Genomic DNA, 24,871 nt, shown 5'->3' on the forward strand with positions numbered 1-24,871 from the left:
TAGCAGCAGCAGCAGCAGCATACTGTATTGGTGTTTTTCTTTCTAACTTTCTTCATGCAAATAGGCTCCAGTTTCATCCACATCATTAGAACCGACTCAAATGCATTCTTTTAAATAACTGAGTAATATTTCATTGTGTTTATGTACCACAGCTTTCTTATCCATTCATCTGCCAATGGACATGTAAATTGCTTCCATGTCCTGGCTATTATAAACAGTGCTGCTATGAACATTGGGGTACACGTGTCTGTTTCAGTTCTTGTTTCCTCAGTGTGTATGCCCAGCATTGGGATTGCTGGGTCATATGGCAGTTCTATTTCCAGTTTTTTAAGGAATCTCCACTCTGTTCATCATGGTGGCTATACTAGCTTGCATTCCCACCAATAGGGAAGAGGGTTCCCTTTTCTTTGTAACCTCTCCATTGTTTTGTATCTCTGCCTCTGTTGTTTGACTTTTGGATAGCAGCAATTCTGATAGGCATGTGATGGTACTGCATTGTGATTTTGATTTGCATTTCTCTGATAGCAAGTAATGTTGAGCATATTTTCATGTGTTTGTTAGCCATCTGTATGTCTTCTTTGGAGAAATGTCTGCTTAGTTCTTTGGCCCACTTTTTGATTGGGTTGTTTGTTTCTGAAGGCTTAAGCAGCCACAATAGGGAAAGTGGAGATGTGCCTGCAAACGGGGCTGTCTGCTCAGGCTGAACGTGCTTGCAAACGAGGTGTTCTGCCTAGGAGACTGGACACAGCCTTGAGTTTGATGGTCCCTTGCAAATGAGGGAATGTTCCCTTCCTTATCATTCCCTTCCTGTGATAAGGAGGAAGAAAGGGCTCTGGACAGACTCTGCAGTAAGCAGAAATTTCACTCCCTTTTGCTCTATGATAACATTAATGCACATACACTATACTGAAAAGGCTTAGTCATACAGTCTGGAATTTAGCCCAGGGGGGCGATTTAAAAGTAAACCACAAGCTTCCTTGCTTGTGCAGTTCTTTTTCCTCTGGCCAGAGTGGTGTCAGTCTCTTGTGTGTCTTGCCTTTGTGTCATTTCACTCGCAATCTCCAACATCTGGCGCCCAACATGGGGCTCGAGTGAAACCAAAAGGGTGAGTAATCCGGGGGGGATTTTAAATCCATAGCAGGGGAGCTTTCAGAAAATCAAGGGGAGTTCCTCATCATCATTAGGGACACAGTACATGGAGTTAGTCAAAGGACTTCTCCACTCCATAGGCGTTAAGGCCTCAACTCGTCGATTGAGTGAGCTCTTTCGCTTGGTGGAGAAATAATGTCATTGGTTTCAATATCAAACTAAGTTACAGTTAAATTTGAAGGAATGGAAAATAATTCAAAAAGAATTGAGAAAGCAACATCAGAAGGGTAATGTGATCCCTCTGAAGTTATGGACTTTATGTAATGCTATAACACAGGCTTTGACTTTGCTATCTACTGAAAATGAGACTAAATCTAATGCTTCAATGAAGGGAGAGGCAATTTATGAGGATGTGCCAAACGTTGGTGGGGTTTCTGCATTGCCTGAAGGTAAGGATACAAGTAAGCCTCCTTCTGGAAATGGTGAAACATCTGCTAGTTCAGAATCAGATTCAGAGTCTTCTTCGGTTTCATCAGAGGAGGGCAAGGGATTAAAGAAATGACCCATCTATTTCAGGAATGGTGGAAATCCCGTAGGGAGAAGAAATCTGCGCCTTCTGCTCCTCCTTATGCTTCTCTTTTCCCCACTGCGGTTGGTCGGCCCGATGTGGGCAGGGAACATTGTCGGTTCTCCTTTCCTTTGTCTATGCCTCATGATGATGACTCGCCTGCTCCCCCTAGTGGTTTTATCGATCCTCCACAATTATTTCCCATCCAGAGATAGCAAGATGACAATGTGATAAGTATTCAATACATTCCTTTGGAATATAAATTTTTTAAAGATCTTAAAGCTGCAGTAGTGCAGTACGGTCCTCAATCTCCCTTTGTTTTGGCTATGCTGGAATCATTGGGAAAAGGCAAATTAATCATTCTGTTAGATTGGGAATCTATTGCCCAAGCTGTCTTGGAGGGTTCTCAATGGTTGCAGCTTCATAGCTGGCGGGAAGAAGAAGCTAGAAAGCAGGCTCAGATTAATGAAGGACAGAATTCTCCTGGTCCTCTCAAGGACAAGTTAATGGGAGAGGGCCACTATCGGGCTTTAAGAGAACAGGCTCAATGCTCTGATCAGGACTTAAAACAAGTCCGCCAGGTCTTTTTACGAGCATGGCGTCGTGTGGTGCCTACTGGCCATGCCCAGCCCTCCTTTGTTAAAACAATGCAAGGCCCCAATGAGCCATATACTGATTTTCTAGCAAGATTGAGGGTAGCTGTGGAACGAGCTGTAGGGATGGATGAAATTTCAGAGATATTATTACAAACTTTAGTATTTGAAAATGCAAATACTGAATACAAACGTATACTGGGACCATTAAAGGGACAGAGTGCATCTATAGCTGAATATATCAGAGTCTGCTCGGGAGTAGGAGGAGCTGAGCATCAGGCTAATGTCTTTGCTACAGCCTTGGCCAAAGCTATGAGACCACAAAAGGGAGGTAACTGCTTCCATTGTGGAAACCTGGTCATATGAGAAGAGAATGTCAGAAATTAAAAGCTGATCAAGGTGCAATTCCTAAAGACAGATCTTTTGCTGGGAGGAATAAGACTCCTCCTGGACCTTGCCGTCGATGCAGGAAGGGGCTTCATTGGACTAATGAGTGCAAATCTAAAACAGACAAAATGGGCAACCCGATACCAGGAAACTATCCTGTGGGCCTAAGTCCTTGGAGCCCAGGAACAATACCAGGGACTTTTCCTCCTTTCCCTCCTTCCATCCCACCTGCCCCAACCCTGTTCCCTCCCAGCAACAGTTACCAGTCAATGCCTCATTAAAAGGACCTCAAATGATGATTTCAGACTTACAGTCTGCTACTTCAGGGAGTGCTGCTGCTGATTTGCCACTAGCTGATAATGTTCTTTTGTCACCAGGAGGAAGCATTTACAAATTAAAAATAAATGTATTCAGAACACTAAAGGCACCTTTGGCTTAATATTAGGCCGTAGCAGCGCGGCTTTGAGAGGTTTAACCATAATTCCTGGGGTAATAGACTCTGACTATGTTGGGGAAATTTTGATTATGGTTTCTACTTCTACCACACTTTCACTGTTAGCTGGGGCACGTATTGCTCAAATACTTCTACCTTATCATCTCTTTTTGGCTCTTCCTAATGAACGAACAAGAGGATTTGGAAGTACTGGGCAACATATATTTTGGGAAATGCTTATCAAAGATTCTCGCCCTTGATTATACAAGGAAACAATTTTGAGGGACTAGTAGACACAGGAGCAGATGTTTCAGTTATTTCTTCTCAACAATGGCCCCAAGATTGGAAAAAAGAAAAAAGCCCTCTAATGCTGATGGGACTGGGCTCTATTGCAGATGTCAGGAAGAGTACCCATCCCTTGCAATGCCAATTCCATGATGGAAGATCAGTGTCTGTTACCTTTTATATCGTAAACATACCTATTTATATTTGGGGAAGAGATCTTCTCTCTCCTTTGGGGGCTTTTATAACCATTCCACTGGAAAACTAGTAGCCACTGCTCAAATTCCTCGAGCACTCCCATTAAAATGGTTAACTAATACTCCAAAATGGGTTGAGCAGTGGCCATTACCACAAATGAAACTCGAGGCGTTAGAAAAATTAGCACAAGAACAACTCCAACTTGGTCATATAGAGCCCTCTACCTCACCCTGGAATTCTCCTGTTTTTGTTATAAAAAAGAAATCTGGAAAATGGAGAATGTTAACCGATTTACGAGAAGTTAATAAATGTATTGAACCTATGGAAGCATTGCAATTGGGACTCCCCTCTCCAGCTCTTATTCCTCAGAATTGGCCCTTAATGGTGCTAGATCTTAAGGACTGTTTTTTTGCCATTCCCCTACAATTGCAAGATAGAGATAAATTTGCTTTTAAAATTCCTGTTCTTAATCATGCTCAGCCTGTTAAGCATTATCAATGGACAGTCTTACCACAGGAAATGACAAATAGTCCTACTTTATGTCAAGAATTCATAGCTCACTCTTTACAATCCCTCCGTCAAGAATACCCCGATTATATTCTATATCATTATATGGATGATCTCCTATTAGCAGCTCCTAGTATTGTCGAACATGATGAATTCTTTCTAAAAGTACAGGAGGCTTTAAGACTATACAATTTGCAAATAGCCCCAGAAAAAAATTCAAAAAGACTTCCTATTTCGTATTTAGGAATAATATTGGAACAACATAGAATAAGGCCCCAAAAGTTGCAAATCAGAAAAGACCACCTCAAAACCTTAAATGATTTTCAAAAGTTATTGGGAGATATCAGTTGGCCACGCCCGGTACTTGGGATTCCTACTTATCAATTACGACATTTGTTTTCTACTTTAGAGGGAGATACAGCGCTGGATAGCCCCCGGACCTTAACCCCATTGGCTTTACAGGAACTTCAATTTGTTGACCAACGACTAAGTGACGGTTTTTTTACTTACTTACATGCGTCTCAATCTATTTCGTTTATAATATTTCATACCCCTTATTCTCCATCTGGTGTAATTGCTCAAGAAAAAGGATTAATAGAATGGGTTTTCTTACCTAACAGCTTTTCCAAAAAATTGACTGCATATATGGATAAATTAGCCTTCCTTATACAGAAAGGTCGCCATCGTATTTTACAATTGTCAGGATATGAACCATACCAGATTGTTACTCAATTAACAACTGCTCAAATATCTCGATGTTTACAATTTAATGAAAACTGGCAAATTTCTCTTGCCTCATTTCCTGGTTTGTTTTCTAATCACTATCCATCATCTAAATTGATTGATTTTCTTCAGACTAACTCTATGATATCTCAATCCCCAATTTCAGACGTTCCAGTTAAAGGACCCACTATTTTTACAGATGCAAATAAAAATACTGCTGGATATTGGACCCCGGAAAATTCCAAGGTTCTCCCCCACTCATTTTCTTCTGTACAGCCCGCTGAATTGTGGGCTATCTATTTAGTTTTGCAAGATTTTCCCCTACTTCCTATTAACATTGTTTCAGATTCTCTATATGCTGCTCTCTCTTGCCTACAGCTTCCCCATGTCTGCCTTCCACTGACTCTTAAAACAGTTATCGATAAATTGTTTTACCCAGTACAACAATTGCTCTTGCAGCGTTCAGTTAGTTTTCTTTACTCACATCCGTGCACATTCTGCCCTTCCTGGACCCTTATAATTCGGAAATGCTACAATTGATGCCTTACTTTATCCTATAGAAGCAGCAAAACAAGAACATCTCTTACAGCATACCAACTCCAAAGGGTTACAAAAATCTCATGCTATTACTCAAAAATAAGCTCAAAATATTGTTTGTTCTTGTTCCATATGTGCACCCTTTGCTTTGCCATTTACCCCACCAGGTGTCAACGTAAGAGGACTACAAGCAAATCAGATATGGCAAATGGATGTAATTTAAATTTCTTCTTTTGGACAACAAAAATGTGTGCATCATACCATAGATACTTGCACACATTTTCAATGGGCCACTGCATTACATTCTGAAAAGGCTGATGCTGTTATTATTCATTTGTTATCTTGTTTTGCAGTTATGGGATTACCAATTGAATTCAAAACTGATAATGCACCTGCCTACCAATCCGCAAAATTAGCTCACTTTTTATCTCAATACCATATAACTCATACTTTTGGTATTCCTTATAATAGTCAAAGGCAAGCTATCATTGAAAGAACTAATCATACCTTGCATGAATATCTTGAAAAAATAAAAAAGGGGGAACAAGAGAGATTTATGAAACCTAAAGACATTCTGAATAAAACCTTACACACCCTAAATTTTTTGAATGTTTGGAGCAAGGGAAATCTATCAGCAGCAGAGTTGCGTTTTCAAGGGAAAGAAGAGGATAAGAAGATCCTGAATACGCCCATTTGGTATAAAGATAAAGAGAAAGGTTGGATCCCAGCATCCTTAATATATTTGGGACGAGGGTATGCTTTCATTTCTGTTGATAATTACAGGTTTTGGACCCCAGCAAGATTGATCAAAATCAACAATGGCTGATCCCCTTGTTCAAAAATTCTAAGAGCTTACTCTGCAGAGAAGCCTTACTTCCCGTACAAGGGAAGCAACACCTCCTGCATGGGGTCAAATGAAGAGGTTGACCCCAGAAAGCAGAGAAGACATTAGTGAAGGAGGGGCAACCTCTGAATCCTACCAATCTTTTGCTTGCCATGATGGAGGTGGTGACATGTCAGGTAATTGGTGTATCGGCAAGTAATCATACATATTGGGCATATATACCTAATCTCCCATTAGTAAGAGCAGTTTCCTGGGGGGAACCAGAAGTGCAGGTATGCACTAATGAGACTGCCTTCTTTCCCCCGCCAGCTTGTGGGGAAATAGAACAACTATCTCATCATAAACAACAATGTAATACTAGTAATTTGACCATTGCAGTGGAAGGTATTCCTTTGTGCACAGGAGGACACCCCTTTCGTCTGTTCACCAAGGAACATTCTCATCATTCCTATAATACATGGAGGGTAAAGTATACTAATTACCATTTTGCTACTTTTGCTGTGCTTGTTTACACAAGGGGATTTAACACCTCAACAGAACCGATAGACATTCATAATGGAATACACATGTCGCTATGTCCTGTTAACTTTTTTGTTCCTCCTCTAGAATCTTTGGAGTGGGAATGTTGCCAAGGTCATCAACCCTTTAAAGTCATGAATTATTCTGGGGCCATCATTGTAGATTGGAGTCCAGATCATGGGCAATTCTTAGAAAAATGGTCAAATAAATCTCTTAAGCAGCATCGTGCAGATAGCACTTTGATGGGCAATGATAATGAAACAGTTAAATGGCAGCAATTTGCACTTGTCCCTCCTCAATTACAATTGTAAAGATATCCGCACATTCAAGGGAATATTTGGAAACTATGGGCGGTTTCTGGTAATCTCACTATCTGGTCAGGAAACTATACTTTGGATAGTGGTGACTCTTCGGGTCCATTTCATGTTAATTTACATGTTAATAAATCTTATTCCGCAATGGCATGTGTAAAATATCCTTTTGCATTGTTATATGGGAATTGGACCTGGAATGATACTGTGGGGTCTGTGTCATGTGACTATTGCAATTTAACTCAATGTGTAAATGTCTTGGTGGGAAGAATTTGAAAGACGAGACTTTAACTCCAATTTCTCGATAGTAATTGTTAAAGCTTGGACAGAAATATGGTTGCCTATAAAACTGACTCGGCCGTGGTCAGATTCTTTTGCTGTTTCTCATCTAGTAACCACCGCACAGACTTTGCTACACCAATCTTGACGTATGCTTGCTGTGGTCATTGCTTCGATTCTAGCAGTCGCATCAGTAACTGCAACAGCAGCTGTAGCAGGCCTTGCGTTACACCAAGGAATTCAAACAGCTGATTTTGTTTGGGACTGGCAAAAAGACTCTCATTTGTTATGGCAACAACAGCGAGATTTGGATGCACAACTTGCTACCGACGTGTTCAATCTTCAACCGTTTCCTGGCTTGGAGATCAATTGGCTGTTTTATCTACATGAAGTGTGTTAAAATGTGATTAAAATTCTTCTATTTTGTATAACACCTGTACCATTTAACATGAGCCCTTCAAGAGATTAACCGAGACATATAAATAAAAAGAGTTCTAGATGCCCATCATCTAGAGAGATTCCGGCTAGCCCCCAAGAGGTGGCTGGATAGCCGATGACGGGTAAGACCCTCAGAGGAGGGCAACCTAAGACAGGCACAGCCGCAAGAGGGGCTGGCGAGGCTGGAGGTTGGCCGCCTACAGCTTTACGCCTTGCTCTACAAAACATCAATACAAATGTCTCGAGGGCTTAAATAAAATAAAAAAGGGGGAGATGAAGGGTTAATAGGGTAGTAGAGATGTGCCTGCAAATGGGTCTCTCTGCTCAGGCTGAGCGTCCTTGCATACGAGGCGTTCTGCCAAAGAGTCTGGACACAGCCTTGAGTTTAATGGCCCCTTGCAGACAAGGGAGCATTCCCTTCTTGAGATAAGAGGGAGATGAGGGCTTTGTGCTGACTCTGCAGTAGACAGAGATTTCACTCCCCTTTGCTGTACGATAACATGAAAGCACCTGCACTGTACTGAAAAGGCTTATTCTTACAGTCTGGAATTCTGCCTAAAGAGGGCTTTATAGTAATAAACGGCAATTAGTTTGCCCAGTTCTTGTCCCTCTGGCCAGGGTGGTGTCCTGTCTGTCTTTTGTATGTCTTGTATGTTTTATGTCATTTCACTCATAATCTCCAGAAATCTCCTACAGAAGGAACTGCACCTCTGCTGCCAGGGGCCAGCAATCTTGTGTTCCTTTTCCCCAGCACTGAAGTCTGCCTTCTGAGCACCCAGGGGATAGCGTTGGCCGCCTGGTGTGCCTGGTGCGTGCACCCTGCCTCTCCAGACCTGACTGTGAACACTCCATCCCACATCCCTCCCCTGGCCCCCATGGGCTTGCTGCCCACGCTCACTCCTCCTGTCAACATCCGCTACTCACCTGGTCAAGCACAGATAAGCACCCTCCCCAGCACTTACTGACGGTTTAAAGCAGGAGTCCTCTGAAAACCCAAGAAGTCCAAGGGCCCCAGCTTGACGCTGGCCTTCCTGTTATGAAGAACTATTCTGAACTCAGCTTTAAAGCTGCCCTCACACACCGGAAGAAAGTGCTCGAGTGAGAAGGCACAGAAGGAAATCCTCCTTTGAAATTGTGGAAAACAACCAGTTGAGCACTTTTTTTTATTGGAAAAACTGTTAGCTTCTGGGAAAAAACAGAGAGAGAGAGAGAGACAGTTGCAAATAGCACATCTCCACACATTTTTGCAGGAGACCTCAGTTCAATTTCTGGCTTGGGAAGTTCCCCTGGAGAAGGGATAGGCCACCCACTCCAGTGTTCTTGGGGCTTCCCTGGTGGCTCAGACAGTAAAGAATCGGCCAGCTATGTCGGAGACCTGGATTCAATTCCCTGGGTTGGGAAAACCCCCTGGAGGAGGCATGGCAACCCACTCCAGTATTCTTACCTGGGAAACCCCATGGACAGAGGAGCCTGGTGGTGTACAATCCACGGGGTGGAAAAGAGTCCGATACAACTGAGTGAGTAAATGCAACAACAAGATCACAGTCTTCACCCAAGATTAACCAAGTGGAAATGACACCAGTCACCATAGCATGACACTGGGAATCAAGAAATTCACCTTGACTACCACTAATTATTAAAGAAATGCAAATCAACAGTGAAGTGAGGTATTGTCCATTGTCGGGAGCCGCATCAGGCATTACTGACAAAATGGAGACACGCCCCAACCCCCTCTCCTCGTCCTGCAGGCATGGTCCCAGGATGAAGGAGTTAGGTCTTGTGATTCTGACTTGTTCTTTCCTTTCTTGAGTTGGCTGGAAAGAATGTTAAGGTGCTTATTGTTCTTGAGAGAAGCATGAGAAAGCACAAAGCCTTCTGCAGTTGTGCCCAGAAAATAATCTATAAAGTAACCATTGACATTTGTTCAAGGATCTTTACAAAGAATCTTCCAGGATGAGCACATAGGCCGCAGCTTGAGGCCATGGGAAGGATTGTTATCTGAGACCTGTTTGTGAGGGAAATATTTATGGCAAAAGAAGTTTGCTGAATTTAGGGTTTAGGAGTAATTTAGAATTGTTAGAAGCTAAAAGTTTAAGGAATGTTGTAGTGTTAGCATATTTTACTATAGCTTATAGAGATTAGGAATTTTAGAGATATTAATAGGTAGAAGTAAGATGCTACAGGCAAACAGGATTTAGAAAGATAAGAAATAATCTGAGGAATGTAGCATGAGTTACAGTGTAATCACAAGTTAAGTATAGGACACACAAGAGGAAGTAGATTATAGATAGTAAAGCCAATAAATTGCTGAAGCAGGAACTCCATTTGTAGGGCAACAATGATTTCTGGAGACAGTAAATCTGGGTGGGGGAAAGTAAAAGTGCCAAACCTCTGAGCTAATGCTTTTGTCAAAGTATAAAAGAAAACCTGTAGCTTGAAGTAAACATGTAGCCCTGCACCTTGAGTCAGAGACTACATCATTGTCCGCTGACATTGCTCACTCCTTCAGGCTGATTCCCTGGCTGCTGGGACTCCAGCAGCCCATACTGGTTAGAATGGCCATCCTTAATAAACGTACAAACAATGCTGGAGAAGGTGTGGAGAAAAGGGAACTCTCCTACATGGTTAGTAGGAATGTAAACTGGTGCAGCCATTATGGAGAAGAGTATGAAGGTTCCTTAAAAGATTAAAAGTAGAGCTACCATATGACCCAGCAATCCCATCCTTGGGCATATATCCAGACCACACTAATTCAAAAAGATACACACATTACCATGTTCATAGCACTATTCACAATAGCCAAGCCATGGACTCAAACAAAATGTCCAGCAGTAGAATGGATAAAGAAAATGTGGTACATATATACAGAGAAATTATTACTCAACCATAAATTTTAAAAACCCAAAAAATGCCACCTGTAGCCACATGGATGGGTCTGATCATACTAAGTCAGCAAAAAGCAAGTCAGTGGCAGCAAGACAAATACCATGATATTGCTTAGATGTGGAATCAAAAATACAACAGAAATAAACATATGTATGAAAGAAAACAGACTCAGAGATCAGACTTGTGGTTCCTAAGGGGGAGGGGAGTGAAAAATTGGGAGTTTGGAGTTAGCAACCATTTGCTGACTAAGGTCCATCTAGTCAAGGCTATGGTTTTTCCTGTGGTCATGTATGGATGTGAGAGTTGGACTGTGAAGGCTGAGCACCGAAGAACTGATGCTTTTGAACTGTGGTGTTGGAGAAGACTCTTGAGAGTTCCTTGGACTGCAAGGAAATCCAACCAGTCCATCCTAAAGGACATCAATCCTGAATATTCATTGGAAGGACTGATGCTGATGCTGAAGCTGAAACTCCAATCTTTGGCCACCTCATGCAAAGAGCTATCTCATTAGAAAAGAACTGATGCTGGGAAAGATTGAAGGCAGGAGGAGAAGGGTCGACAGAGGATGAGATGGTTGGATGGCGTTAGACTCAATGGACATGAATCTGGGTGGACTCTGGCACCTGGTGATGGACAGCGAAGCCTGGCGTGCTGCACTCCATGGGGTCACAAAGAGTCAGACACGATTTGAGCAACTGAACTAAACTGAACTGACAACTATATATCTATAGGATGGATAAACAAGATGGCCCTTCTATGTAGCACAGGGAGCTATACTCAGTATCTTGTAATAAACCATAATGGAAAAGAATAGAGAAAGAAAAACTATGTGTTTATATATGTGAGTCATTTTGTGGTACAGAAAGAAATTAACGCAACATTGTAAATCAAGTATATTTCAGTAAAATTAAAAAGAACTTCGCATTGACCACACGGTGATCTACACACCTTATTCAGACTTCTCCCACCACCAGGCTGGGTTCTCTTCCTGCCTTGGCCCGGGGAGGGGGCGGTGGTGGTGGTGCATGTTCTGCATTGTCGCTGTTGTCAGGCGTCTTCATTCCCTCCAGTTTTGAGCTGCCCCTCTGGTGGGCTTTCATCGCCTCAGCACCTTTTAAGGGAACTGGTCAGCTATATTTTTTAAATAAAAAGCCTCTCCCTTACTTTGGGTTTGTCTGATGCATTTTGGAGAGGACACCTCCGAAGGGAGATGGTGTCCTCCCTTGGCACGTCCTGTGGACAGTGTCTGGGCTTGCTCCCGGGGCTGTGGACTGTTGTGCATGGAGGGCCCCTGCCCATGGGGTCTGGGCCTGCTTGCATGACGCTGTCAGGTAGGCCTCACGCTTGAGTTTCCTAAGTGGGTGAAACTAGAAACAGGCTGACCTTGAGCTGAAACGGGCAGGCCTTCCCTTGCACGACCCTTGCAAGATGGAGGGTAAGAGACCTGGCCTCCAGTGATGTTCCTCTGCCATAGGCTTTGCTGAGAAAGGAGGGTTCACTGCCAGTGGGGAAAAAAAAAATTCAAAAGACTGTATGTACCATTTGCGTACTTCTTAAAAGTTCCTAAGTTCATGACAATGTTTTAAGGGCCTTTCCTCTTTGCCTTTCTCTGCACCTCACTTCCTAAGTTTCATGGAGGGGGAGGGCACCAGAGTCGTCACAGGCATTTTGGAGATCTGGTGAAGGAGGGGAATGACACGGGTTGGGGTGTCGTGGGATGTTTTATCTGGCTCAGTGTGACTCAGCACACAGCCTGTATGTGTACACGTGACGTGTGAGGTTCTTCTCTTCTGATGGGAAATGCAGAATACATTCCCCTCTCCCCCCTCTCCAGAATGCCTGGGCTTGCAGGTTGTGGTAGCTCTGTGGTGGTCAAGCCAACAAGTGTGAGGATGCAGACAGTATCTCCCATGCCCCCGTGCCTGTGATTGATTCAGCATGCCCAAGGTGGCTAAGCCCTGAAGAAACAGAAGTCTGAGCATCACAGTCCATGGGGCGTGGAGCATCAGGACCACTGGCTCCCACAGCCACACCCCCACCACCCCAGCCTACAGTTGCACCTCCACTGCCCTCATGGGCGAATCCCTCCATCCTTTCAGAACTCATGAGACAAGCGGGAGTGTCCCTGTAGAAGCCAAAAAAAAAAAAATAATATATGCAGCATTTGTGTACTTCTTAAAGTCCCTAAATTTGTGACAATGTTTTTTCCCCACCCCAAATAAAACTTCATCTCCTACGTTTGAGTAGTTCTTACTAAGAACGCTCTCTCGGGCTTCCCTGGTGGCTGAGTGGTAAAGAATCCACCAATATAGGAGAGAAAGAGTTTGATTCCTGACCCGGGAAGACGCCACCTGCCGCAGAGCAACTAAGCCCACGTGCCACAACTACTGAGGCCCACGTGCAAGAAGCCTGCACAGCACATCCAGACAAAACCCCGAGCAGCGAGCAAGACCCAGAGCAGCCAAAATTCAACAAGCAAAATTATTCAAAAAAAAAAAAAAGGAAGACTGCCTCTCTCTCGACTAATTGACCTCCGGGTCCCACCAACCTGCTTCGAAAACAGAAGCATTTGTCCACTGCCGACAGGGAGCAGCTGCCATCTGTCCTCTGGTGGTTCCGACAGGGGCATCCGGGTACAGAGAACGCTTTTCCTCCAGACCCAGGCTGCAGTGATGGCACCAGAGGTGCGAACGCCCCTCCCTCTGTGTGGCACACCTCTGACCCAGCGCAGGCTCCAAGCACACTGACATTATCAGTTCACTTGCTTTCCCAAGGGCTGGGAAGGAGGAAGCTGAGGGGTGCAGAGGCTAGCAACAGACAGAGCTGGCTTGGCTCCAGGAACCTGGCTTCGGGTCCTGGACCTCAGGGTGCTACTCCGTATCAGCACCCAGCATGGGAGATGACGGGGCTCCACCAATGGCTCCAGTGCTACACAGCTCCCTGCAATCATGGGGTGGAGCACACACCACACCTTCTGGATTCCCGGTTGGGCTGCGGGACTTGCTGCAGCAATGGAAGGTTAGCAGGTGTGCCATAACCATACCCGGGGCAAGCACCGATGTGACTGAGCTTGTTCTCCGGTCATGTGCCATGGACGTGCCCAGGCCAAAGGCCTGGTTCCAGGAGGCAGATGACAGGCACGTGGAGCAGAATGATCTACCAATTCCTCCTCTAAAGGAGTTACTTCTCCCTGTACCCTGCCTCAATTTTATAACGGTTGTTACACAGCATGGCTGTGGCAACAGCTGACTGATAAAACCTGTGTCCCTGATGTTTTCCTGGCTGCAGACTGACTGGCCTGAACTCGACAGGCAGAAACAGTCGAACACCTGCGTACACAGATTCAACTCCACGATTTATCACTGGCTGAAGGATCTGACATACAGGAAGGACGTTCCAGTTCTTAAAAAAGATGCAAAATAATGACACACTCCATTCAGGAAAGACCATTTATTGTATTAAGGGTAAGCAGGATGATCTGTTGAGAGGTAAGTGTTAAGTGTTGAGCATGAAACCGTTACACATCTTCCACGGTGGGTGGCATGATTAAAGTCTCTGGCAAGGCCCCTGACTGCACCCCCGAGATATAGAGAGCACGTCTCAGCTGAGCAATGACCTGGGGTGAGCCATCAGCCACCACCCAGGAATGCCACGGTAGAAACGTTAGCACCAGATTGTTTGTATATGCAGTAACATAGCTATACACAAAGTTGTGCACACTGACTCACTGCAATCTCTGGTTCCCCGCCACCAGACATTTATGAGGCAGATAGGGAAATAGACTGGACCGTTGTGATTTTATGGGCTTCGTTTAAAGGACACCAGAGCCTTGTGTATTACTGTGTAGAAGAACACGTTCTCAAAAGACACCGAAAAGCTGAATACAGGCAAAAACTCTATTTTCACATTTTACAGACATATCATCAAAATGATCACAATACTATATGACAAGAGCAAGAATCACAGATAAAAGCTTTGTGAAAATCAAAACACACTGACATCACTGTGGTTGTCTCCGCAAGGGAGGAACGCGGCGGGGTGGGGGGGGGGCGGTCCATGGACAGCCAGCTTTATCGTTTCTGTCATGACCCATCATCACAGCAAGTGACCATAGCGTGCGAGGAGGAGGACGATGCTTCACTGGCAGAAGAGGAGCTTTTCAAATCAGGAACAGCTTAAGAATTAAAAGTGCAGAAAAAGGCCTTTCTCTTTGGCGTGGGTGGGCTGCCACAGGAATGTTTATTGTCAGCATCACTGAAGCCTGCCAGGTCGGTTCCCTCCAGGGCTGCAGAGATATCACCGCAGCCAGTCCAGCTTGTCCTTCTGGCTGTGTGGATGTGGAGTAGTGTCCTTTAATAAGACATCGTGTGCTTCTGTCTTTGGTAAGGCGCCGGCCACTGGTGACAAAGGGCTATCTCCCCACCTGCCGGAAAACTCCTTTCACAGGCATAAGAGGAAACAAGGAGTAACGTGATCTGACCTCCGAATGTCACCCCAACATGAAGTTATCCTGGGGCTTCTCCCGCCATTATGCAGGCATCTCACCCAGCTGGGATGGAACACAGACGATCAGGTTAAAAATCAGACGGTGAGAACCAAGCCATGAGGGGCTGAACACCTATCGTGCCTACGGACATGCATATAGCCTCTTTGGTGAAGTGTCTATTTAAGTCTCTGGCTCACGGTTTAACTGGGCTGTTTTCATACTGTTAACTTGGAAAGATTTTTATACATTCTGAATGCAAATGCAACACTTGGGATCAGCAAGTTATCTTCTAGTCATGACTCGGGCACTGTAAAACAACAGCTCGACAGTGTTTTCGTTAGTGAACAGACTCTTGATCACCTTGCAATATCAAAGGATAAAACGGGGAACAGACGGTGGTCCACTCTATGGCGGAGAAAGACCAGTCTTGGAGTAGTGTGGTCCACCAGGACCTCTGGAACGCCAGAACCACGGGTTCTTACAGGAAATGTGGCCTTGACACTGCCATAACTAATCCAGAGAAGCAACAAGACAGGAGCTGCCAGTTATAATCAGGATCATATACACACCAAACAAATGTTCTCGGGGTGGAGGGGAAATTAAATGAGGAAAATATATCGGGGGCCTTAAGAACAAAAAAAAACAGAACCTTGCAAGCACCTACCCTCCGGACACACTTTCAGCTAGGTAATCTCACTTTGCAGGAGAAATACCATTTGCACGTAGGTGCCATCCCAGAAGAACAGAAGCCGGCGCACCCCTTCTGCCTGTGCCTTCCTTAAAGTATGCACACTGTGCAAGTGGCAATTTCACCAAGAGTGAAGCTAGGGTGCTGAAAGCTAATTTCACAGCTGGTCTTTAAACCACATGGACAACTATTCTAATACATTAATAAATAATGCTCATCCTCATTTGTTTTGCTGGGTCAGTGGTCATCCTTATAGGACAGACACTGCCAACGTTAACACTTCTGGCGCCTCCCATGATCCACAGGGACAGCTCCTGCTCCAGACAAACCACGCCTCCCTCAACACATGCACCTTCTTAGAGACGCGCTCGTTCCTTCCCCCGCGGATGATGAGGTTCAGTGCCTAGACTGTCAGAAGAGGCCACGTGGGCGACCCTGGCGCGCAAGCTCGCACAGCGCACCTGTGTACCAGCGCCAGTGGGGATACTTCCAGGCCACTGCGTCAAAGGGGCAGGGGGAGCCGCTCTGCTCAACATTCATTCCAAAACCGAACCCAAGAATTAAAGAACTCATCCCAAACGCACACATGGAAGTTATTGCTTTGCTGACCGCCACTGGGCCATGACAGGGCACCCCCCACCCCCCGACCCCCATCGACAGGATGTAAATACAGGCTGCAGTTTTCAGCTGCATCTACAGGACCAGAGCTGATGACTCCGCCAATCCCATCTGCATCCTCCTCCTCCTCCAGGGAGGGCCGGGTGGGGTGGGGGGTGGGTGTGCCCTCATTTGCCTCTCTCGGGCTGCAAGCTGTCCAACAGGCACTTCAGCTGCTCCTCACCCAGGTGTATTTTGTCTTCCAGCTCGCGCTGTTCGATGATGAGCGCCGACTTCATCCTGATGAAGTGCTCGTAGTCCGCCAGGCTCTCGGGGCCCAGGTAGCTGGCCAGGATGTCGAAGACGATGCCCTCCCGGCGGTCCAGGTTCTCCTTCAGCTCCCTGGCGTCCTCGTGCTGCTGGATCAGGACGCGCTGCTTCTCGAGCAGGGATTGCTGGATAGACAGAAGACACACAAGCCTGCTAGGGACCCTGCGGGGGGTGGGATAGGGCTGGCCAGCGCCTCCCACCGCCGGCACAGCAAAGCGGCCGGATACACCCCTCGGGAGACACCTGGATACACCCCCGCCCCCATAAGGCGCCCAGATACACTCCCGCAGGAGACACCCAGATACATTCCTGCAGGATGCACCCAGATACAACTGCCACGAGGTGCCAGGATACACCCCTGCACGAGGCACCGGATACACCCAGCCATACACCCCCGCACGAGGCACCTCAGATACATCCTCCACCCCCTCGCCAGGAGGCACCCAGATACACCTGGAGGAACATGAGAGCCATCCGCGCCCAGAAAAGTCCAAAACTGGGAGATGCGTGCAGGCAGTGAAGGACTTGCCAGGTGGGGGTGGAGGCTGGGGGGAGGGGAGAGGGACCTGTGTGAGCCCAAGGCGTTTCCCTGACAACACAGCAGATGAGGGCAAAGTGGGTCAAAGCAGTGCATTTAAAGAGATCTCCCAGGGCAGGATTGCTAAACCATTCTGGCACCAGTAGAGGCAGACGGTGAAGAGGACAAGGGGCTGAAAAATGAGAGACGGAGGCGGGGGCTGGGGCAGGTGGGTCACATAGCTGCTCTGGCTCCTTACTCTGGGGCACACAGACGCCCCCACTCCTAGATCGGGGCGCACACCTGCAGTCCCTGCCCTCCCGAAGGTAACCTGCTGTGAAAACAAGGCAGGGAGAGAGGAACGGCATTAAACAGCCTCAATGTGGTGGCTGACGCATGCCAGGGAATGCCCCGATCTCAGTCCCAGTTTTCCAGCAGTCTCCTGTTCCTCCACCACCTGGTGACCCGAAAGGCCCAGTCAGAGCATCACGGGGGTGGAGGGGCCACGAGGAGAAGCCAGAGGCATAGGGCTGCTGCTTGGTGGGTGGTGAAAACAGAAACTGCTTTCCTGGTCTGGAGCCTGGGCAGTGTCCCTGGCCTGCACCACCTTTCAGGGTGAGTGAGAGTAGGATTAATTCCAATTGATTAATTCCAACCAAAAGACAAAGAGCCCTCAGTTGATTCTCCAAACAGGGCTACAGAGATCAGTTGGCATCCCTGGAGACTACAAGCTCCCGATTGAAGGGAGGGCATCCTGTGTCCAGGTCTGGCCCACGTTTCCCACTTTCTATCTGGAAAGACAGGGGGAGCCTCCCACAGCCAGACGCTGCCTCTTTGCCCTCATTAGCACCTGTCATTGACAGTTTCCCCCAATGTTGTTCACAGTGGAGGCCATGCCCCTACACTGAACTTGGAGGAGGCTGTGGACCATGGCTGCCTCTGGTTCTAGGAAGGTGAAGCTCATCAAGCATTCCCAGCATGGACAATGCTAGCATGTTCTGGCCACCTGATGCAAAGAACTGACTCACTGGAAAAGACCCTGATGCTGGGCAAGACTGAAGGTGGGAGAAGAAGGGGCTGACAGAGGATGAGATGGTTGGATGGTATCACTGACTCGATGGACATGAGTTTGAGTAAAACTCAGGGAGATGGTGATGGACAAGGAGGCCTGGCGTGCTGCAGTCCATGGGGTCACAAAGAGACCCAACCGAGTAACTGAACAACTCGGGGAATCTCGGGGCAACCCCCCACTACGAGGAGGAAGAGAGCGAGAGAGAAGACCTTCTGCAACCAGCTGAACAGACAGCCCAGCAAGGCTTCCAGGTGTTCACTCTGCACCTTGTGGGCCTTCCCCGCAATCCATCCGTCCCGCCTCAGGGGCAGTACCCGATCGCCCGGAGGCGTGCTGTCGTCCAGGTTGTTGAGGGCGTTCTCCACGCGGGCCAGGCGGCCAGACAGCGACAGCAGAAGGTTCACCACCTTGTCAAGGTCCCCGATGAACATGCGGAACTTGTCAAACTCGTTGGGCTTGCACACGGCCTTGACCAGGGCCTCCACTTCGTCACCCAGCGTGCTGTTGGCCTGCACGTCCTCCAGCAGGCTCTCCCGCGCCTCCCGCAGCACCTGCAGCTTGCGGCCAAGGCTCTCAATGAGCTCCTGCTGTGGGTACAGCGTGCGGGACTCAGTCACGGCCCTGCTGACCCAGGCGCCCCCCTGTACCCGCCTGCACCTCCTGGCCTGCGGGCCCGTCAGCAGCTTGTTGTTGCACACGAACAAATATCAGGCCAGCATCGAAAAAATCTGCAAGCAATAAATGCTGGAGAGGCTGTGGAAAAAAACGAAACCCTCTTGCATTGTTTGAAACTGAAAGTCGCTCAGCTGTGTCTGAATCTTTGGGACCCCCATGGCTTATGCAAGTTGATGGGATTCTCCAGGCCAGAACACCGGAGTGGGTAGCCTTTCCCTGTTCCAGGGGATCTTCCCAACCCAGGGATTGAACTCAGGTTTCCTGCCTCGTGGGCGGATTCTTTATCAGCTGAGCCTCAAGGGAAGCTCCCTTGCACTGTTAGTGGGACTGTAAATTGGTACAGCAATTATGGACAACAGTATGGAGATTTCTTAAAAAAAAAAAATAAAGCTAGTACTAAAACAACCATATGATCTAGCAAATCCCAGTACTGGACATATACCCTGGAGGAAAGCATGACTGAAAAAGACACATGTACCTCACTGTTCATTGCAGCACTATTTACAGTGGCTAACACATGGGTGGAGAAGAAAATGGCAACCCACTGCAGTGGTCTTGCCTGGAGAATCCTGTGGACAGAGGAGATTGGTAGGCTGCCGTCCATGGGGTCGCACAGAGTTGGACACGACTGAAGTGACTTAGCAGCAGCAGCACACGGAAGCAACCTAGATGTCCATCGGCAGATGGATGGATAAACAAGCTGTGGTACATATACACAGTGGAATATTACTCAACCATGAAAAGCAATACCTTTGAGTCAGTTCTAATGAGGTGGATGAACCTAGAGCCTATTACACTAAGTGACATAAATCAGAAAAAACAAAAAACAAATATCATATATTAACACATATAAACGGAATCTAGAAAGATGATACTGATGAACCTATTTGCTGGGCAGCAGTGGAGATGTAGACACATAGAGAACAGATGGGCAGGGGGAAGGATGGTGGGACTAATGGAGAAAGCAGCGTGGAAGCACACACTGGGATATGGAGAAAGCTAGGAGGAATCTGCGGGATGGCACAGGGACTTCAGCACTGCCATCCTACTCCTTCCCACCCCCCCCCACAAATGCCCATCACGGGTCCCTGACGGGCCTCCAACCCTCCTTATCCACACATCCCAGCCACTGGTCCCTGGCCTCCTCCTCTCCCAGCATCTCTCCTGGTCCTGTGTACACTGCTCTCTGACCTCAAGTCCTTGAGTGCATCTCCCAGCCCCCTTTCCCTTTGTTTACCCAGCTGCATCTGGTAGTCGATGACCTTACATGCAAGCCTCCTCCTCCCTGTTCACACAGCTTCCAGCCACTGGTCCACTGCCTTGATGTGCAGTTCTCTTCCTCCTCGTCAACATAGCTCCAGACACAACCCACACCCCCCGATCTCATCTCGTCATTCCTCCCTTTCCACTGACGTTCAGCCACAAGTCCCTGCCCTCCTCTGCAACCTTGTCCCATTCGTGTCCACACAGATCCAACCACCCCAATAATCCTTTTCCGTGTTCACACAGCTCCAGCCTCATCCCTCACTGCCTGTGAGTCTGTGTGCGTGCTCAGTCACATCCAACGCATTGCAGTCGAATAATGGGCTGTAGCCCTCCAGGCTTCTCTGTCCAAGGGGTTTCCCGAGCCAGAATACTGGAGCAGGTAACCACTTCCTACTCAAGGGGATCTTCTTGAACCTGTGCCTCCTGTATTGGCAGGCAGATTCTTTACCACTGAGCCGCCTGGGAACTGACCTCCCCACCCCCATCTTGCTAGGTCTTTGTCTACACGGCTAATCTAGTGGTCTCTGACCTCAACTACTAACCTCCTCATCCTTGTCCACACAGTCTCAGCCGCTGGGGCCTGCCTTAATGTACAAGCCTTCCCATACTGTTCACATAGGTTAGACTGCTTGTTCCCAACTTTATCTCAAAACCTCCTCCTACTTGTAATGCCCTGTTGCAGCCACCGGTGGCTGACTTTATCTGCGAGCCTCCTCTTCCTCGGACAGAGTTTTCACCAAGGGTCGGCAATTTCTCTTCCAGTCTTCTGCCCCTGGTCTTAACAGCACCAAGCATGAATCCTTGACCTTATCTGCTATCCTTCTGATCCTTGTCCACACAGCCCCTGACCAACTTCATCTACAAACCTCCCCACACTCTTTCACGCAGATCCAGCCGCCTTTCCCTGACTTTATCTGCAGCCTTCCTTCCACTTGAACACACTGCTCCAGGCACCAGAACCTGACTTTATCTGCGCTCCTCCTTGTACAGAGAGTTCTAGCCATGGGCCCCTGTCCTCCCATACAATCGTCTTCCTCCTGGTACAGAGGGCCCTAACCACTTGGTCTTTGACTTTGCTTTCCGATCCTCCCACCTTGTGTTCCCAAAGCTCCAGCCACTGGTGCCCGATCTCTTCTCCAGATGTCTTCCTCCTTGTCCACACAGCTCCAGCAACAGGTCATTGAACTCATCTCCAGTCCTCTCCTTCCGAGTCAGCACAGCTCGAGGACTGGTCCCTGAACCCCCATCCATCCCTGCTCACGTTCACACAGCTGCATCCACACGTCCCTGACCACTCACAAATCCCCCCTCCTCCTTGTCCACACACAAGGCCAGGAACGGGCCCCTGACCTCCTCTCTCATCAGTCTTCCTCTTTTCCACACAGTTCCATCTAGAGGTCACTGACCTAAACTGCAAACATCCTCACCCTTCAGCTCAGTTGCTCAGTCACATGTCCGCCTCTTCGCGACCCCATGGGCTGCAGCACGCCAGGCCTCCCTGTCCATCACTAACTCCCGGAGCTTGCGCAAACTCACGTCCATTCAGTCGGTGATGCCATCCAACCATCTCATCCTCTGTCGTGCCCTTCTCCTCCTGCCCTCAATCTTTCCCAACATCAGGGTGTTTTGTAATGAATCAGTTCTTAGCATCAGGTGGCCAAAGTATTGGAGTTTCAGCTTCAGCATCAGTCCTACCAATGAACACCCAGGACTGATCTCCTTTAGGATGGACTGGTTGGATCTCCTTGCAGTCCAAGGGACCCTAAAGAGTCTTCTCCAATACCACAGTTCAAAAGCATCCATTCTTTGGTGCTCAGCTTTCTTCATAGTCCAGCTCTCACATCCATACATGACTCCTTTTGTCCATACCGTACCATTCCTTTCGTCTGCACAGCACTGTCTGGCATTGCCATTCCTTTTTGTCTATGTGGCTGTGTAAATGAACTGATTCAACTGACCTGAACTGCAGTCCTCTTCATCCTTGTCCTCACAATCCCAGCCACTGGTACCTGACCTCATCTCCAAAACGCCACATCCTTGTTCACACAGCTCTGGCCTTATTTCCCAGACTTTATGCCCAGTCCTTCCCTCTTGTGCTGGGCTTCCCTGCTGGCTCAGTGGGTAAAAAGTCTGCCTGCAATGCTGGAGACACAGGTTCAATCCCTGGGTCAGGAATATCTACTGGGGAAGGGCATAGCAACCCACTCCAGTTTTCTTGCCCTGGAGAATCCCATGGACAGAGGAGCCAGGCTAGCTACAGTCCTTGGGGTCACAAAGAGTCAGACATGACTGTGCGACTAACCTCCCTCCCCCGCTTTCTTCCCCTCTTCACACAGCTTCCGTGGCCCGGGCCTGATCTACTCTCCAACCCTCCTCCTGCTTGTCCACACAGCCCCAGCCACTGGTCCCTGAACTGCGCTCCTTGTGTTTGCACAGCTGCATCAATAGGTCCCTGGTCACCTGTCAATCAACCTCCTCCTGGAACACAAAGCTCCCATCCCTTTTTTCCACATTGCCATCTAGTGGTCAAAGGCGCAAAGTGCAGCTGTCCTCATCTTCGCACACAGCGGTCCAGCTACTGGTCTTTGCCTTGACTACGAATCATTTCCTCCCTGAACACTGAGCCCCAGCCATGTTTCATGACCTCCTCTGCGCACCTCCTGTGCCGAATCCACACAGCTCCAACTCACTGGTCCCTGCCCTCATCTACCATCCTCTTCCTCCTCTGCAAAGAGAGCCAGACACAAGTCGCTGACCTTGTCTCAAATTTTCCATCATCCTAGTCTACATACCTCTGACCTCTCCAACCTATTCTTGGTAGTGGTGGTTTAGTTGCTAAGTCATGTCCGACTGTTGCGATCCCATGGACAGACGAGCCTGGCAGGCTACAGTCCATGGGGATTCTCCAGGCAAGAATACTGGAGTGGGTTGCCATTTCCTTCAGGGGGATCTTCCCAACCCAGGAATCGAACCTGGGTCTCCTGCATCGTAGGCAGATTCTTTACCAACTGAGTTACACAGGAAGCCCATTATCTATTTTTACTCCATCTCTAGTAACTCAAAGCCACTGGTCCTGGCCCTCCTTCCCATCTTATCAAACCCTGTCCACACAGCTCCAGCCAATGGTTCCTGACTTCCTGGTGTTCACAAAAGCGGCACCTATAGGTCCCTGGCGACCTCACAGACCCACTGCCCTGTGCACGTAACTCTATGAGTTGTCTCTGACCGTGTCTCCCACAACACACTGTCTTTTCCACACAGGTCCTTGTAGTGGTCGCTGACCTGAACTGCAGTCCGGCTCATCCCCGTCCACACAGCTCCAGCCACCAGTCCCTGACTTTGTCACCGGAGGTCCTCCTACCTGTACAGAGATCTCTGGCCACCGTCCTTGACTTCCTCTACAATCCTGCCCCAAGTCCACGCCACTCCAGTGACCGGTCCCTGACCTCATCTGCAATCTTCTTTCTCCGTGTCCACAAAGATACAGCCACAAGTCCCTGACCTTCTCTCCAGTCTCCATTCTCTTCTCCGCATACCTCCCCAGACAAGTCCTTCAATCTTTCCTATGCCTTCTCAGCATGGGCCAAGCCACTGGTGCCTGACCTCCTCTCCAGCTCTCCTCCTTCTTGTCCACACTTCAGCCACAAGTCAATGATCTCCTCTCCAATCCCTCTCTTCCTTGTCCACGCAGCTCCAGCCCCTGGTCCCTCACCTTGCCTCTCATTCCCTTTCTCTCTGTCTACACAGCTTCATCTAGTGGTCACTGACCTGCACTGCCAAAGAATGGATGCTTTTGAACTGTGGTGTTGAAGAAGAGTCCTGAGGGTCCCTGGGACCGCAAGGAGATTCAACCAGTCCATCCTAAAGAAAATCAGTTCTGAGTGTTCATTGGAAGGACTGGTGCTGAAGCTGAAACTCCAATCCTTTCGGCCACCTGATGCGAAGAACTGACTCATTGGAAAAGACCCTCACGCTGGGAGAGATTGAAGGCAGGAGGAGAAGGGGATGACAGAGGATGAGATGGTTGCATGGCATCACTGACTCAACGGAGATGAGTTTGGGTAAACTCCAGGAGCTGGCGATGGACAGGGAGGCCTGGTGTGCTGCGGTTCATGGGGTTGCAGAGACTCGGACACAACTGAGCGACTGAACTGAACTGAGCTGAACCACAATCCTCCTCATTCACGCCCACAGTCCCAGCCAGTGGTCCCTGACTTATTAACTGATGAACCTCCACATCCATGCTCACACAGGTGTGGCCCCCTGTCACTGACATTATCTCCAACTGTCCTTTTTGTAGACACAGCTCCAGCCACTGTTGCCTTTCTTAATCCGCAGTCCTCCGCCTCCTTGTAAAAAGAGCCTGTCTAGCCACTGGTTTCCTTTCCACTCCTCGGTTTCCTTTCCAATCCTCCTGCTCCATGTCCAAACAGCTCCAGCAACTGGTCCCTGACATCGGCTACGTGTTCCCTCCTCCTTGTCCACACAGCTCCACCCATGGCCCCTGACCGCATCTCCTATCTTCCTCCTCCTTGACCAAACAGCATCAGGCATGGCCACCTGAGTGCATCTCCAGACCTCCTCCTCTGTCCCCAAAGCTCCAACCACGGCTCCCCATCTTCCCCTCCACTCCTCATTGGCCTTGT

The 24,871-nt window shown here is 47.9% G+C and overlaps 1 protein-coding gene and 1 non-coding gene across 6 annotated transcripts in view; both read right to left on the minus strand.

Moving 5' to 3' along the window:
* Positions 1-14,029: 14,029 nt before the first annotated feature.
* LOC138431428 (protein Shroom2) overlaps positions 14,030-24,871 on the minus strand; it is a 141,138-nt gene continuing 130,296 nt past the window's right edge. For 3 of the 5 annotated variants that reach the window (XM_069573573.2, XM_069573572.2, XM_069573570.2), the window contains 2 exons: positions 18,599-18,871; positions 14,030-16,820 (listed from right to left, as the gene is read on the minus strand). In XM_069573573.2, coding sequence (XP_069429674.1) covers positions 16,554-16,820; positions 18,599-18,871 — 540 coding nt within the window. In that variant the 3' untranslated portion in view covers positions 14,030-16,553. Of the gene's footprint in view, positions 16,821-18,598; positions 19,038-24,871 lie in introns of all 5 variants that reach the window. The other 2 variants (XR_011446062.1, XM_069573569.2) reach the window with 2 other exon arrangements.
* On the minus strand, positions 23,177-23,248 carry TRNAR-ACG (transfer RNA arginine (anticodon ACG)). Its single transcript has one exon. It is a non-coding gene; the product is annotated as a tRNA-Arg (tRNA).

Source organism: Ovis canadensis, chromosome Y, assembly GCF_042477335.2.
Source record: "Ovis canadensis isolate MfBH-ARS-UI-01 breed Bighorn chromosome Y, ARS-UI_OviCan_v2, whole genome shotgun sequence".
NCBI lineage: Eukaryota > Metazoa > Chordata > Mammalia > Artiodactyla > Bovidae > Ovis > Ovis canadensis.